Source organism: Lepidochelys kempii, chromosome 22 (assembly GCF_965140285.1).
Source record: "Lepidochelys kempii isolate rLepKem1 chromosome 22, rLepKem1.hap1, whole genome shotgun sequence".
Taxonomy (NCBI): Eukaryota; Metazoa; Chordata; order Testudines; family Cheloniidae; genus Lepidochelys; species Lepidochelys kempii.
The window spans coordinates 15,611,050-15,627,551 of record NC_136401.1 but is presented as its reverse complement, the minus strand read 5'-3'; the positions used below and the strand labels follow the sequence as shown (position 1 = coordinate 15,627,551).

General features: G+C 48.0%; 1 protein-coding gene across 7 annotated transcripts in view; it reads left to right on the top strand.

Moving 5' to 3' along the window:
- GRIK4 (glutamate ionotropic receptor kainate type subunit 4) overlaps positions 1-16,502 on the top strand; it is a 305,217-nt gene that overhangs the window by 259,460 nt on the left and 29,255 nt on the right. For 5 of the 7 annotated variants that reach the window (XR_013634901.1, XM_073321250.1, XM_073321247.2 and 2 more), the window contains exons 11-12: positions 196-303; positions 1,449-1,652. Coding sequence is in view for 5 of the 7 variants with exons in the window: in XM_073321250.1 (XP_073177351.1) it covers positions 196-303; positions 1,449-1,652 (312 nt within the window). In the remaining 2 variants the exon portion in view is untranslated. Of the gene's footprint in view, positions 1-195; positions 304-1,437; positions 1,653-16,502 lie in introns of those variants that run through there. The other 2 variants (XM_078849919.1, XM_078849920.1) reach the window with 2 other exon arrangements.

Genomic DNA, 16,502 nt, shown 5'->3' with positions numbered 1-16,502 from the left:
CGTGTGCCAAGGCTGCCTACCAGCGGAATAATCTCTCTGCCATAATGTTGGTGGGGTGCACTGTAAAGGTAATGGAGCGTTAATAAATATCTTTCACAGGGCTGGCCTGATCATTGTCAGTCACAGCAGCCATATGGCAGGCGTGTATGGTAATTTGCACGGTAAATTTCATTATTCTGCTCTTTACCGCTACAGATTGGTCGCTGGCATGTTTCTGAAGGACTTACCATGGACAACAGAATCTTCTCCTCCAACATATCAGATAGTCTCTTCAACACCACGCTCATCGTCACTACCATCCTGGTAAGTGAGGGGGTCACCGACAGCTCCCGTTAGCTCTTCTCCAGCCCAGCGTCTAGGGATGTCATTCTCAATCAGCCAGGATATTATTCCCTTCTTCCACCCCTCCTCTGCCCCCTGCATTCAGCGCCGCACACTGATTTCATAAAGAACAGAAGATCAAATCTCTAATTACAGCATTGAGGACAATTTATGACAGTGTAATTAAACTCAAGTTGATGTTTCATATGGAAATGATATTTGATGAGTTCAGAAGCAGCTGGGGAGAGGACTGTGATGGGGATAAGCTGCAATTTTAAATTCATCTCCGAGTGATGTTCTTGTTCCGGATACAGCTGTTAGGTGGGGTAGGAGAGTTGTCCCTTCTCTCCATAAAAATTACTAAAAATGATTAAGATGAATATAATTGTAATAGACTGGGAATAGAGGGTACATCGCTACTATCCTCACCTCACAAAGTCCTTGTGCTGCCTGCCCCCCCATCTTGCCCAGAGTCCACTACCCCACTGAGGTTTTACCAGTGCCCCTGCTGCTAACATCTACACGCCCGTGAAACACGCTGGGAGCCAGTTCTATGGGTCCAGATGAGCTCTGCTTGAATCAAGGCCCAAACTACAGCAGAGGTGTCCTTATACTGTCTTTCCCTCCCTAACTCTCCAGCCACCAAGGCTGCGACTACAGAAGCCAGTTTGACACACACACGCCCCAGCAGCCTTGGGGCTGCTCTGAATTATTTCCAGCTAGTTCAAGATTGTTGGAACTCTGGCCACGGCCTAGAATGCCCTCTACCCCTTGTAGATCAAACTTGTTCAGAGAATTCCACTGACATCGGAAGGAGTAGGAGCAAGTAGCACAGAACTGCCTACTCTATCTTTACACCACCTAAGGATTTTCCTAGGCAAGCAGAATGCACAACTGGTGCTTGAAGCCAGCTTTTGGTCCCCTCTTTCACCCCAATCCCATGAGGAGGTCAAAGGGACAGAGCAGGACTGAAGATCTGGCCAGTTTCTTTTGCCAGAGCCCCTGCCTCCCATGGCACTTCCCAGTAAGCCTCCTTCATCAGCCCCGCTTACTGATTCACGCTAAATGCAGAGCTGTTGTGATCCTATGGCTAAGATGGGAATGACAGCTGCCCAGTTTCAATGCAGGAAAACCCTTATTTAATGCTGAAGGGGAACCACCAGGCACTGGAGGGGAACGACCGCTATGAAGGCTTCTGCGTGGACATGTTGAAGGAGCTGGCGGAGATCCTGCACTTCAACTATAAGATCCGCCTGGTTGGTGACGGGGTGTATGGCGTGCCCGAGGTGAATGGCACCTGGACTGGCATGGTGGGAGAGCTCATTGCTCGGGTGAGTGAAACAGCATTTGTTTTAAGCCTTTATAAGAGTTAAATAACACAACAGCAAAGGGCTTCAGTACTTATAAGGAATCATAAGATGATGATGATGATTGTGGTTTTATTCAGTAAATGAGAATCTGACATGAATATCTGCATTAAAAGTGTTTTTTTCATAATTGTAAATGCATTTTAACTCACTGTGACAGTGCTCCCAGTGGTTAGAGCAGGAACGAGGCCTGCTGGATCCTTGCCTTTGCTGCATTAAGGAATGCGATTTAGTAGTTGGAGTAGGGGCCTGGGAGTCCTGAGTAGAGCTGGTTGGAAAATCATTCCCCACCCCCTGGAAAATTGCAATGTTTCATTAAAAAGAAAAGCATGTTCTGGCAAAAAACCCACAAGTTTAGGGTTTTCAGACAGAAAGTTTTTGATAGAAACAACAGTTTCTGCAAAAAAACCAGACACTTTCTGCAAAAACTTTTGTTTAGCTGACAGTCAAAGTTCTCACAGAAAAACAGTTTCAGCAAAAACTTTTCAATGAGCCCCACTCTTTGGACCCAGCCCAGGCTCAGGGGCTGGGGGGGGATGTTATCTGGTGCTTGGAGCAGGAGGCTCAAAGTCAGGATTCAGGGTCTAGTTAGATAGGGGCCTGGGAGTCATGACTGCCAGGTTCTGTTCCTAGCTGTGGCTGGGAATGCTGTCCAGTGGGTGGAGCAGGAAATCTGAGGTCTCTGCTGGGTTCTGTTTCTGAATTTGCCAGTGACTCCCTGAGTGTGTGAGTGTGGACAGTCTGTGTCACCTCTCCATCTTTCAGTTTCTCCCCACTAGCAAAACAGGATAATTATCCTTTCTTCAGGACCCTGAGGCTTAAGTAAATATGGTTTGGAAAATGCTTTGAGGTCCTTGTTAAAACCAGGTACATAAGAGCAAATGATTAAGTGTGGTATTATTGAAACCTGTATTTGTTTGCTCGCTGGCTTGGTGTTATAGGGGTGCTTTTGTGAACTGGACTGCAGAACTCAGCTGGTGGAAATCACCATAGCTCCATTAAAATCCATCTAAGGTAGTTATCTGGCCCCTGTCACTGTAGTAGAGTGCCTCACAATCCTTAAGTATCCGGGGGTAGCCGTGTTAGTCTGTATCCACAAAAACAATAACGAGTCCAGTGGCACCTCAAAGGCTAACATTTATTTGGGCATAAGCTTTTGTGGGTAAAAACCCCACTTCTTCAGATGCATCGATCAGATACAGATCACAATCCTTAAGGTTTGTCCACATGAACATTTAGCTTGAAGCAAGCTGGCTTCGTTAGCACTCTTTAATCTACTCCTGTTTCAAAGTGGCAGAGGTCAAAGGACCCTAACCAGCGGTTAGCATGTGTCAGCAGGGTGCATGCAGACAGCTGGGTGTGGCAGGCTAGATTCATGCCCCAGTTTGCCGCAAACTAAATGGTCTTGTAGACAAGTCCTTAATGTATTTATCCTCTCAACATCCTTGTCCCTGTGAAGTAGGGGAAGTACCATTATCCTGAGGCACAGAGTTAAATGATTTGCCCAAGAAGCCTGTGGCAGAGCAGTTCTTTCAAACTAGCATCCTAACTCCTAAACCATCCACCTTCCCCATGGAGATATGGAAACTGACCCCAGCTATGATTGTGGCCTCTTTTTTTTTTTTTTTCTTTTCTGGCCAACTGTTTGCAAATCCTTGGGGCTGTTGGCATAGATTTTATCCATCTCTAGCTATATATAAAACAGCGCTGCGGCATTTCTTTCGGAAGGTGAGGAGGAAAGCACACAAAGCAGTGTGTGATCTCTGTAAACAAAGGGAAGAAAGATACACACCCGTGACATTTTTGGCCTACTAACCTTGACAGCGCCTCTCTATTGAATGCTAACTGCTGATTTTTGGGGACATAAGTGTTTGAACCACCTTCGCACAGAAACAAAGTATTTATAACTCATTTAACTCCAGTTCAGGAGGGTTTTTGTTCCTGTGCAGGCCAGAGGCCATTGGAATCTTTCAGTTGCCTTCAGTGGGCTTTGATTCTGACCCTGTCTTTCCCAACCCTACCAGCCAGTGCAGGGATATTCCCTACAGTACCATGTCGAGTGTTTTTCTCCAGACCAGCTTCAAATGTCTCTTCCCTTGATAGATCCGGCAGCCAGGTAGAGCTCATACTTGAGGAAGGTTTATTTTTCCCCTGACATTCAGCACAAATGTAACTTCCTTTTTAATTCCATCTCATTGTTCCCACTCAACCCACCCTCAGTGCCACTAGCAATGGAAATGGGAGGGAGGTTGTACACAGGATACTTTCTCTGGGTTTATTCAGCACATGGGCTCTCGTACTGAACTGCACATGTGCCGCCTAGGTGTTTGTGTGGCACCCAGCACAACAGGATAGTGGTCCATGACTGCGTCTCTGAAGCACCGCTAGGATGGAAATGGTGTGACCCCAGCCCTGACAACATGATCTCGCATGCACAGCACGTGTGAGATCATGCCTCCAGGAGAATGCCGTTTTGACGAGCTGGCAGCAGGACTTCGCCTGCACCATGCATGCTAGCTCCTGCAGGCCTTGGGGGGATCCCTGTGCTTTTCAAAATGGCATCCCCTGTGCAGGCTACTGGCAAAACCATGTCCAGTTTTGTCTCCGTAGCAAACAGGAGACAAACTATTTAAAAACAGGACTGTCCAGTTTAAAACCAGATGAATGGCCTGTCTAGGCATGACTGCTATAGAAATAATAATAATAATTCACGAGAGACTGAATAATAATTCACTTGGCAGAACTCCCAGTCTAGACACCACTATACCTGCACCATTGCACGTCTCTAGCCAGACACAAATTTTCTTACCTTTTTAAGGCCGGAGAGGACCATTATCTAATGCACGGCGGGGGCAGTGGTCCAAGTGGCTAGCAACTAGACTGAGACTCAGGAATCCTGGATTCTATTCCTGGCTCTGTCACTGGCCTGCTGGGTGACCTGGGGTTAGTCCCTTCACCTCTCAGTGCCTCTGTTTCCCCATGTGTAAAATGAGGATAATGCTACTGACCTCCTGAGTTAGGTGCTTTGAGATCTATAGATGAACAGTGCTATATAAGAGCTAGGTATTATTATTATTTATTATGTAGTCTGAACTCCTGTATACTAAAGGCCATTCACCCCGTGTCTGCCAGGAGCTTTTACTGGGGTGAGCTGCACTGTACAGATCACACTACTCCAGTGTAAATCATGCCTACACTAGAGGTTTGCACATGTGCAGCTAAGCAGTGGCTGGAACGCCAGTATAGACAAGGCCTAAGTCAAAGCCACCAAACTCTGCTGCTCATATCCCTTCCCAATCGAAGGGTCTGAAGTATTCCAGCCCCATACCTGGATCCCAGCTCAGAGCAATTTGGGAAAAGCAGCTCAACCCAACAGAAATTAAGTTCACAACAGAAATAGGGTTTGTACCTCATTAGTATTTAGGACAGAATCTGAGCTCTGGTTTCTCACTGAATTGGACGTAGTCATTTCTGGGCACGCGCACACGCATGTGTGTGGGGTGTTTTTTTTTCTCTTTTAAATAAAACATGCACATTTGCTTAGTGAATAAAACTACAAAAGTACCTTAGCATCAAGGGGCCTGATTGGCAGCCCGCCCTCTAATTTTACAGGCAGTTTTGCATCTGCAGGTTTTATTGCTGGGTTTTTTGCACCCACAGACTTAAGCATTGATCCTGCAGGTGTTTTACATGTACTTCGCGCTCGGCACCTGAGTGGCCCCATAGACGTTGGTGGGACTGCCCTCGTGTGTAGAGTTAAGCTCGTGGCTAAGTGTTTGCAGGATCTGAGCTTTAGCGGCCATCATCGCAAATTGGGCTCTGTAAATGCCAAAGAGGTAAGATTTTGGAGCGTGTCTTTTCTTGGTTGATCTAGCAGGACTAGATGAAGAGGAAGCTTCCCCACCCATGAATGATTATCAGTAACAACACGGGGTAGGATAGTCAGTCAGCCCCTTCTTGGCCCCTGTAGCTGGATAAGAGGGCTAAGGTGGTGTTAAGGAGCTTTAAATAATCCATATCTGGCTAGGAGAGGATTTTCACAGCCTAGTCCCTGTGGATGACAGAGGGAAGGCTGCCCTCCGAGGATCTCCTCAAAAGTCCTGGCAGAATTGAAACTCTGTACAGGAGCCCTGTGGAGATTCCAGGCAGAACTGTGGCCCCCAGAGCAGCTCTGGGAGGCTGACAGACAGGTCCCGAGAGCTGCCTAAGTTATGCCAGGGGCCCCTCCAGCTCTCAGAGCAGCTCAGAATCAGGGCACAAAGGTTTTTAAAGCCACTGTAACCCCTCCTAGGATCGTACCCCTTGACTGTGATTTCTGTGCTGTTCAGTGAGGCATTTTCCATAGCAGTTCAGACCTCTTGTCCTTCAGCTGTGTTACCGTACCTACAACAGTGGCCAATACCTGATGGTGCAGAGGAAGGCAAAGCACCTAATTGCTTATGCAGTGATGTACAATGGTTAGAGGGTGATTCCTTCCTGACCCCTACAGGAGATCCGTAAATGGCCAGAAGCATGAGATTTGGTTACCATGCTCTTAGCCTGTGTAACTAGAAAGGTCAGAAAATTATCCATCCATGTTTTAATATCCTGCTACAGTATTTGACCTGATGACCCCCAGCCCCTGGGGCACTGAATCTCCACAGAGCGGCTAGGTACTGGAACGAAAAAGTATTCATTGTATTGCTTCTAATTTAACCAGCCATTGATTAAATCTGTAGTGCTGGTAATTCTATTATGGCTAATTCTGCAGGGCCCTAAGATATGAATGAAAAGGATGCTATAGAAATACAAGTTTGTTATTGACCCAAATAGACAAGTACATATCTATCGACCTGTACGCAAAACTAATTAAGAGCTGAGGAACACGCAGACAGGATGACTCAGGAGATTAGTGAAAGGGCCATCGTCTTTCATATGCAGGTCAGCAGTTTGGATCCAGCTCAGGCCAGTGATCACATAAAATTGTTACCATCTGATGGTGGTTTGATGGAGGTGAAATTCATTTGGGAGGAATCCACCCAGTTCCTAATAAAAGTATTCGTATTTCCCGGAAACTAGCATGCTAATAGGTGCCTTTGTGAATCAAGGGCCGTGAAGACTGGCTTCCTTTCTCATCCTTAGAGGTGGGCTCAGGAATGAGGCACAGTAGTAAGACAGCATCATACCTTCCTTTGCTATTCCTACCCTGTGGCTGGATTGAACACTTCAATCTCCAGTTGTCAGGCTGACACCTTGTATGAGCACTGACTATCACAAGGAAACAGGGAAGAATAACAGAGCTTGCACATTGCTTAGTGTTCAGCGCCCCAGCCTGCAGGGATGGGCTGAGAGAATATGTCTCATTTTTTTCCTTTTACAATATCATCTCTCACTTTGAGTCCCTGATGGCTCTCTCATCCTAGAGCCAGAAGGCATTCACTAGCCTGATGCAAGCCAATAACTATTTTCCAGGCAATGTGACAGCTTCCCCTTTATTCTGATACAACTGCATTGGCTGCCTTTTGGTAGCGAGTGGCTGGCTATGCTCACTGTCTCTTTGCAGTGCCTGTGCGTCTTCTTGTGATGAGACTTCAGGGATTAACTCCCGTGCTGTGACAGCGCTGGGGAGCAAGGTTTGCTTTGAGGGATTCAGAAGCAACAGCTATCAAAGGCTTCGAATCCACCTGTCTCTCATCCCTCATTTTCATAAAGAATGAGGCTAAACTAAGGGACAAGTTGCTCACCATGCAACTTAATCAGCAGGAACTTAAGCTGCAGCCTTGCTACAAGTCACCCCTGTCGTCCTCATTCCTTATTTATTATATGTGTTGTGGTGGCTCGTAAAAGGCTCCAATCAGGGATCAGAGCATCACCGTGAGAAGTACGGCACTGACGTGTAGTAGACAGTCCCTGCCCCCAAAGCATTTACTGTCTAGGTTAACAACAAGATGCAACAGGTGGATGAAACAAACTGCTAGAGAGGGAGGACAAGGTAACAATTGTATGAGCATATTCCCTGGTAGACTAGCTGTGCACCCAACGTCCCCTGTCAGCTGCTGTAGGCATGAGATGCACTGTCCTAAGGTTGGGGGTTCCACGACCACCACTCCCAAGAGAAGGAGGCGGGTGGTGGTGGTCAGGGACTCTCGCCTCAGGGGGACTGAGTCATCTATCTGCCGCCCTGACCGGGAAAACAGAGAAGTGTGCTGCTTGCCAGGGGCTAAGATTCGCGATGTGACGGAGAGTCTGCCGAGACTCATCAAGCCCTCGGACCGCTACCCCTTCCTGCTTCTCCACGTGGGCACCAATGATACTGCCAAGAATGACCTTGAGCGGATCACTGTAGACCACGTGGCTCTGGGAAGGAGGATAAAGGAATTTGAGGCGCAAGTGGTCTTCTCGTCCCTCCTCCCCTTGGAAGGAAAAGGCCGGGGTAGGGGTCATCGAATCATGGAAGTCAACGAATGGCTACGCAGGTGGTGTCGGAGAGAAGGCTTTGGATTCTTCGACCATGGGATGGTGTTCCAAGAAGGAGGAGTGCTAGGCAGAGACTGGCTCCACCTAACAAAGAGAGGGAAGAGCATCTTCGCAAGCAGGCTGGCTAACCTAGTGAGGAGGGCTTTAAACTAGGTTCACCGGGGGAAGGAGACCAAAGCCCTGAGGTAAGTGGGGGAAGCGGGATACCAGGAGAAAGCACGAGCAGGAGCGTGTGAGAGGAGAGGGCTCCTGCCTCATACTGAGAACAAGGGGCGATCAGCGGGTTATCTCAAGTGCTTATATACAAATGCACAAAGCCTGGGAAACAAGCAGGGAGAACTGGAGGTCCTGGCAAAGTCAGGGAATTATGATGTGATTGGAATAACGGAGACTTGGTGGGATAACTCACATGACTGGAGTACTGTCATGGATGGGTATAAACTGTTCAGGAAGGACAGGGAGGCCAGAAAAGGTGGGGGAGTTGCACTGTATGTAAGGGAGCAGTATGACTGCTCAGAGCTCAAGTATGAAACTGCAGAAAAACCTGAGAGTCTCTGGATTAAGTTTAGAAGCCTGAGCAACAAGGGTGATGTCGTGGTGGGAGTCTGCTATAGACCACCGGACCAGAGGGAAGAGGTGGACGAGGCTTTCTTCTGGCAAGTCGCAGAAGCTACTAGATCGCACGCCCTGGTTCTCATGGGCAATTTCAATCATCCTGATATCTGCTGGGAGAGCAATACAGCTGTGCACAGACAATCCAGGAAGTTTTTGGAAACTGTAGGGGACAATTTCCTGGTGCAAGTGCTGGAGGAACCAACTAGGGGTGGAGCTCTTCTTGACCTGCTGCTCACAAACCGGGAAGAATTAGTAGGGGAAGCAAAAGTGGATGGGAATCTGGGAGGCAGTGACCATGAGATGATCAAGTTCAGGATCCTGACACAAGGAAGAAAGGAAAGCAGCAGAATGCAGACCCTGGATTTCAGAAAAGCAGACTGACTCCCTCCGGGAACTGATGGGCAAGATCCCCTGGGAGAACAACATGAGGGGGAAAGGAGTCCAGGAGAGCTGGCTGTATTTTAAAGAATCCTTATTGAGGTACAGGGACAAACCATCCCAATGTGTAGAAAGAATAGTAAATATGGCAGGCGACCAGCTTGGCTTAACAGTGAAATCCTTGATGATCTTAAACACAAAAAAGAGGCTTACAAGAAGTGGAAGATTGGACAAATGACCAGGGATGAGTATATAAATATTGCTCGGGCATGTAGAAATGGAATCAGGAAGGCTAAATCACACCTGGAGTTGCAGCTAGCGAGGGATGTTAAGAGTAACAAGAAGGGTTTCTTCAGGTATGTTGGCAATAAGAAGAAAGCCAAGGAAAGTGTGGGCCCCTTACTAAATGAGGGAGGCAACCTAGTGACAGAGGATGTGGAAAAAGCTAACATACTCAATGCTTTTTTTACCTCTGTCTTCACGAACAAGGTCAGCTCCCAGACTACTGCACTGGGCAGCACAGCATGGGGAGGAGGCGGCCAGCCCTCTGTGAAGGAAGAAGTGGTTTGGGACTATTTAGAAAAACTGGACATGCACAAGTCCATGGGGCTGGATGCGTTGCATCCAAGAGTGCTAAAGGAATTGGCGGATGTGATTGCAGAGCCATTGGCCATTATTTTGAAAACTCATGGCGATCAGGGGAAGTCCCGGAAGATTGGAAAAAGGCTAATGAAGTGCCCGTCTTTAAAAAAGGGAAGAATGATGATCCTGGGAACTACAGGCTGGTCAGCCTCACCTCAGTCCCCGGAAAAATCATGGAGCAGGTCCTCAAGGAATCAATTCTGAAGCACTTAGACGAGAGGAAAGTGATCAGGAACAGTCAGCATGGATTCACCTAGGGCAAGTCATGCCTGACTAATCTAACTGCCTTCTATGATGAGATAACTGGCTCTGTGGATGAGGGGAAAGTGATGGATGTGTTGTTCTTTAACTTTAGTTAAGCTTTTGACACGGTCTCCCACAGTATTCTTGCCAGCAAGTTAAAGAAGTATGGGCTGGATGAATGGACTATAAGGTGGATAGAAAGTTGGCTAGATTGTCGGGTTCAAGGGGTAGTGATCAATGGCTCCATGTCTAGTTGGCAGCCGGTATCTAGCGGAGTGCCCCAAGGGTCGGTCCTGGGGCTGGTTTTGTTCAATATCTTCATAAATGATCTGGAGGATGGTGTGGATTGCACCCTCAGCAAGTTTGCAGATGATACTAAACTGGGAGGAGTGGTAGATACGCTGGAGGATAGGGATAGGGTCCAGAGTGACCTAGACAAATTGGAGGATTGGGCCAAAAGAAATCTGATGAGGTTCAACAAGGACAAGTGCAGAGTCCTGCACTTAGGACGGAAGAATCCCATACACAGCTACAGACTAGGGACCGAATGGCTAGGCAGCAGTTCTGCAGAGAAGGACCTAGGGGTGACAGTGGACGAGAAGCTGGATATGAGTCAGCAGTGTGCCCTTGTTGCCAAGAAGGCCAATGGCATTTTGGGATGTATAAGTAGGGGCATTGCCAGCAGATCGAGGGACGTGATTGTTCCCCTCTATTCAACATTGGTGAGGCCTCATTTGGAGTACTGTGTCCAGTTTTGGGCCCCACGCTACAAGAAGGATGTGGAGAAATTGGAGAGAGTCCAGCGAAGGGCAACAAAAATGATTAGGGGACTGGAACACATGAGTTATGAGGAGAGGCTGAGGGAACTGGGATTGTTTAGTCTACGGAAGAGAAGAATGAGGAGGGATTTGATAGCTCCTTTTAATCACCTGAAAGGTGGATCCAAAGAGGATGGATCTAGACTATTCTCAGTGATAGCAGATGATAGGACAAGGAGTAATGGTCTCAAGTTGCAGTGGGGGAGGTTTAGGTTGGATATTAGGAAAAACTTTTTCACTAGGAGGGTGGTGAAACACTGGAATGCGTTACCTAGGGAGGTGGTGGAATCCCCTTCCTTAGAATTTTTTAAGGTCAGGCTTGACAAAGCCCCGGCTGGGATGATTTAGTTGAGATTGGTCCTGCTCTGGGCAGGGGGTTGGACTAGATGGCCTCCAGAGGTCCCTTCCAACTCTGTTATTCTATGATTCTGTCATTTCAATCATCTCTCGAAAGTGCCTAGTTGTGGGTACAAGAACAACTCTGTGAGTGTTCTTAGGGTTAGCTGTGTTGGGCCAGGATAGTACCTTCCTATGGGGGTGAGGTAATCAAGCACAAAACAAACTATTTAAAAACCAGGTGATGTGTCTCTGGCAGGTGTGACAAACAACCTGCATCCTTCCCTCCACCTCGTAGCAGTTTGTTCTTTACTTTGCAGTACCATAGGGTGTTGGTACCAGTGTTCAGTTAGAAAAGCAGGGCGGAGGGATGAGGGTGCAGGGAGTACATTCGCGTGATACTGCATTGGTAGATCTGACTCATGTAAAGCCAAATAAGACAAATAGGTTGAGGGGGTGGAAAGAAGAGATAGAGAGGATAAGCAAAGGGAGCGTCACCATCTAAGGAAGAGTCTGCCATGTAAGCTATGGAGACTGTGTTACTAATTCTGTGGTTTGCAGCCATCTTTTCCAACAGAGGTGTCTTTAATTGCCCTGTGTTACATCCTGCAGAACTCTCCTCGCTCTCAGCACGTTGAGAGTCATGCTGAGCTGGTTCTTCTTCTTTAGTCTGAATCCACAGCAGAGCCCAGAGGGCAGGTAGGCAGAAAGGATCAGTGCTCCTTTAAATAGGACCGGACCCTCTAGGATAGTTCACTTCCAGCCAACCTGGCTGCTCACCTTGCCCGGTGCTGAACACCTCTTTGGAAGGGTGGGGTAGATTCTTGCAATCAGACCCAAACCTGACAGGACCCGAGTGCAAGTCTCAGGCTCCAATCAGGTGCAATCCGCAGAGCGCACACACTCAGGCTTGGTTCAGATCAGCCAGTCTCCCATCACGAAGCATGCTGACCACACCAACCTAACGGGTCCCGACGGCGGTCCCTTAGGTTTAGGGCATGCTCTGAAATTAGGCCCAAGCAGCCTTTTAGTGTAGGGCACCCTCAACTCCCATTGACTTCAGTGGATGCTGAGAGCACTTGACACCTCCTAGGACCTGGTGAGACTGAAGGGCTTGTTAAGGATTGTTAAGGGGTTGTGGAGTGTTTCATTGCTAGGCCATTGTTTGAATCCAACCCGCCTTGGAAGCGAGCGCTGTCCCTGCTAGTGGCTGTTTGGTGGTCTGCGTGAAATGGTCGGGTTGCTGTTCCCAGTGGATAAGCATCCATGTCCCACAGTTCTGCACCCTTGCTGTTGCCAAGGCCCCAAAGGACCACAGACTCTGAATTTTGCTTCCATTCCTGAAGGTGGTGACTCAGCACTGGGGCTGAGAGACACTGCTGGAAGTGGGGCTGGCGGAGAAGCTTGTCCTGCTCCTGATCTCTGTGCTGTGGTGAACAGCAGACTTCAGCCCCTGGGGCTTTTGGTCTATTGCCATTCACAAGCTGGCGATTCACACATGGCCTTAAAAACAGCAACTCCCTCGCTTCAAATGTACGTAACAATATCAAGTTCTAGGGCCCGACCCTGCTGCTCCCATTGACTACAATGGGAGCTGCAGCAGGTGCCAAATGGCTACTGTAAAACCCAGTGGGCAGCTGGAGTGTAAACAGCCAGTACATGGATCCATACAGACCAGGCACACCCACAGTGCAATTCGGCAGATTTGATCTAGACAGACCGCTCGTTCGGAGCATCACACGTTCCCTTGCAATGCTGAGCACGCGCTAACCACTAGCCAGGTGAGCAGGCTGTCAGCTGAACAAACTCTGCTATTAAAAACTCCTCATCCAGCCTTGTGAGCCTACAGAGAGCTCAGCTGCATTGCAGCTGCACTGCAGACAGTGAGGAACGTAAGGCTGTGTCTACGCTAGAGAGCCTGCGCCGACGTTGCCCCAGTATAGACGCAGCGTAGGCTGATGGAAGGAGTAAGAACACCACCTTCACACGTGACGTTAGCTGTGTCGACAGCAGCTCTCTTCCACTGGCACAGGTGTGTCTACGCCGGGGTTGAAGGGCTGTCGACATAGCTTTATCACTAGGGTGTGTGTTTTTTTCACTCCCCCTGGCTGACTTAGCAATGCCTGTATCAGTTTTAAGTATCAACCAAGCCTCAATATATTTGGAGGGGTTGGGGGAAGGGAATAAAGGCAGCAAGAAATAACCACCTCCCCAAAGTGCTAGACTTGGAAAACAGTTTGGATGGCACAAAATAGGTGAAAGAGGCAAGGTGCCACCCCGGCTACTAGGAGTTTTGCCAGATTAGTTATATCCTGGGGTATTTCAGATCCCCCACCCCTTGCAGCCAGGACCTGGTAGTTCAGAGGCATCAAAAAACCCATAGGAAGGTGGGGAATGTTAGCCGAAGATTTCAGACTCTTTAAAAAGGCCTGGGGTCAGGGGAGGATACCGGTGGGATCCTTGGGACTTAAGAGCAGAGAAAGCACAGGAGCACGGCACAGCTGATTTCTGCTAGGTGTTGGTGCTGGCAGGATGCCTCATGTGGGAGCTGGAGGAAGAAGTGTCCACTTGAAGCAGCTGAGACAGGCTGGGATGGGAAGACCGGGCCAAGTGTTTTGCGAGGCATTACCCGCTAGCAGATCAGGGCCCCACACACCTTTGCTCCATTGCTGTTGAGAGTTTCAGGTTCAGTTATAGAGGGGGGATAGTGATTTGACAGCGCTGCTCTTGTCCGAACTGGTTCTCCCATCCCTAGCATGTGGTGTAAAAATATCGGATGCACACAGCCACTCCCTCAAGTGCTGTGATATCGTGCTCTATTCCCTTCCACCCTTAGGCAAACCAGAATGAAAATTCTCCCCTTTGATGGACTCGAAGGGTGATGAACCATGGAGACTTCTGCATCGAGATCATCTAGGTCTTCGGCTGGAATCAAGCCTGTTTCCATAGTGACTAAAGGTAGTTGCCATGTGATGGCACTAATTGGCCCTTAGTTGGCAGTCTTAAGAACTGAATGAGTCAAGAAGATTGAAGCACCCTTTTCTAGCTCAGACATGGTCCAGGGGTGAAGCACATGAGTGGACGCTGCAGGAGAAGCTTGCCCTGACATTGATCATCCCGTCCCTGTTCTGTGGATAAAACAACAGGATTTTTCAGAAACTGTTAAGGGATTTAGGAGCAGAGATCTCATTGGAAGTCCAGGACTCACACTCCTAAAGCCCAGCGCTTCCAGGCCTGTCAACCTGGTGTGTGTCACCAGGGGTGAAGTCACACAAAATCATCTGCCCAAAACCACCAAGTCTTCGGGGTTTTCGCTAAGTTTCTGCCTGAGTTCCCCATCTATAAAATTCGGATAATTATAATCCCCTACCTCACAGGTGTGTTGTGAGGATCTAAAGGGCTTTGAGATCTAGTGATGAGAAATGCTCTATAAAAAACAGGCATTGCTATTATTAAGGGCCAGGGAAGGGATCATCTCCCAGGCCGTCCTAAGTGCCACGGGGAACTTTTGCATGAGGTCCTTTCTTACCAAACTGTTGACTGACATCATGCGCCATCTATCACCTTTAGCGTCAGGATGAGCCACGTCTGCCTCTACAGTGATGGCGGTACTGGAGGAGAGAGCCATGTCTTCTGGATGGAAAATCCCAGCGTTTTACTTCTTAAGGCTGTTTAATAGTGTGACAGCTCAGAATCCAGGCTTAGCCTCACCAGTTAATAACGTTCCCAGCTGCAGCGTGAGTGTGTTTCCGCATGTGTGTTCAGAACACAGACAGCAGTAATGCTTAATGGCAGCTTTAGTTAAGGCAGGTCATACATTTCATTTCAAACGCCAGTCCACCAGGGGATCCTCTGATCCAGCGAGTGTTTTGTTCTCATTTCAGCAATCTTCTGCTCTGGAAGCATCTGGCTGCGCTACAATAATGCACTTTGTCTTTTTTGAGTTTATTTAACATTTATAGCTGGAACACAGTGTAGACAATGGCAGCGTGAGACGCACAAATAGCTTGAACTTGGGCAGAGTGCAAAAGCAGCAAACAAGGAAGATGCATGTCTTCCCAAGTTGTAGCGGTATGAAATCAAAATAACTTCTGCCTCTGTTCAAATGGGGAGTGGGTGTAGAGCTTTAACATTTGCGAAGCTCCCGGTGTTACTAAGATACGTTGACCTTAGTGAGTCATGGTGGGGAAAAACCCTGTCTCTCTTGGCTGTTTTGAGGCAAAAGGCACAAGCTCTAGTCAGATGATATTCAGGCACAGAATACGTGGAGCTATGCTAATTTACATTTAATTAACATCAGTGGAGCTATGCTAATTTATACCAGTTGAGGATCTGACCCTCGGTCAACAAGTTTAGATGCTCAAAATAATTCCTGGCCAGGAGAAGAAAATGCTGTGAGTTTGTGTGCAAGGGGCCTATATTCAGCATAAAGGACACTTGTGATTCCTTTATATAGGTTTTTCTTTCTTCATCACTGAAGATGGATATTTTAAAAAGAATAGTTTCTCCTATCTCCACAGTCTCAGGCGAACAATCTCTTCAAATTTGTGTAAGCCTTCTCGACATACAGTACAGGAAATAGGATTTACTGTGACACTGAAATGCGGTAACCTTGGAACCAAGTCTTCCAGGATTGTAGAGGTTGCTTTGCTTCTAGCCAGGACAATCTGACTTAGTTTCTCCTCCCTCAGGGATGTTGTATCAAACATGTAGCCTCTGCCCACGTCCAACCATGGTTATCTCTTAGGGGTACTACTTTCCTCACATAGAATCATAGAATATCAGGGTTGGAAGAGACCTCAGGAGGTCATCTGGTCCAACCCCCTGCTCAAAGCAGGACCAACACCACAGTTAGTTGCTAACTTATATGTAGTTAGTTGCTGAGCTCTCCTGCCTACAAGTCCACTGACTCCCACCTATCTTTTGCTCAACAGCTATCACACAGACATTGTTCGTGGCACACGGGCGGAATTGATCTTACCATTAGGTGGAGGTACAAACCTCCTCCTCCTTAAAGCACCATGCCATTTATGCAGAGAGAAAGGTCATCATGCTGGCTCAGTGGGTCCTCTGTATTCTCCCTTCTAAGCCTTCCCTCCCGACCTGTGTCACTTCATCCTGGAAAAGCATGTCCCTGTTTCTGTGCTCAGTCACCTGCACTGGGTGTCTTTTGAGTTTCCACATGTGCCCCAGAATCCTTTGCACTGGCTGCAGCTGTGCTTTGGAAAGAGATGTCACAGCAGCCAACACAGCTGATTGTAGATCACAACCACGTCTAAGGCCAAAGGGGCCCCATGGCTGAGCTGAAACGGGGAAGATACCCCTT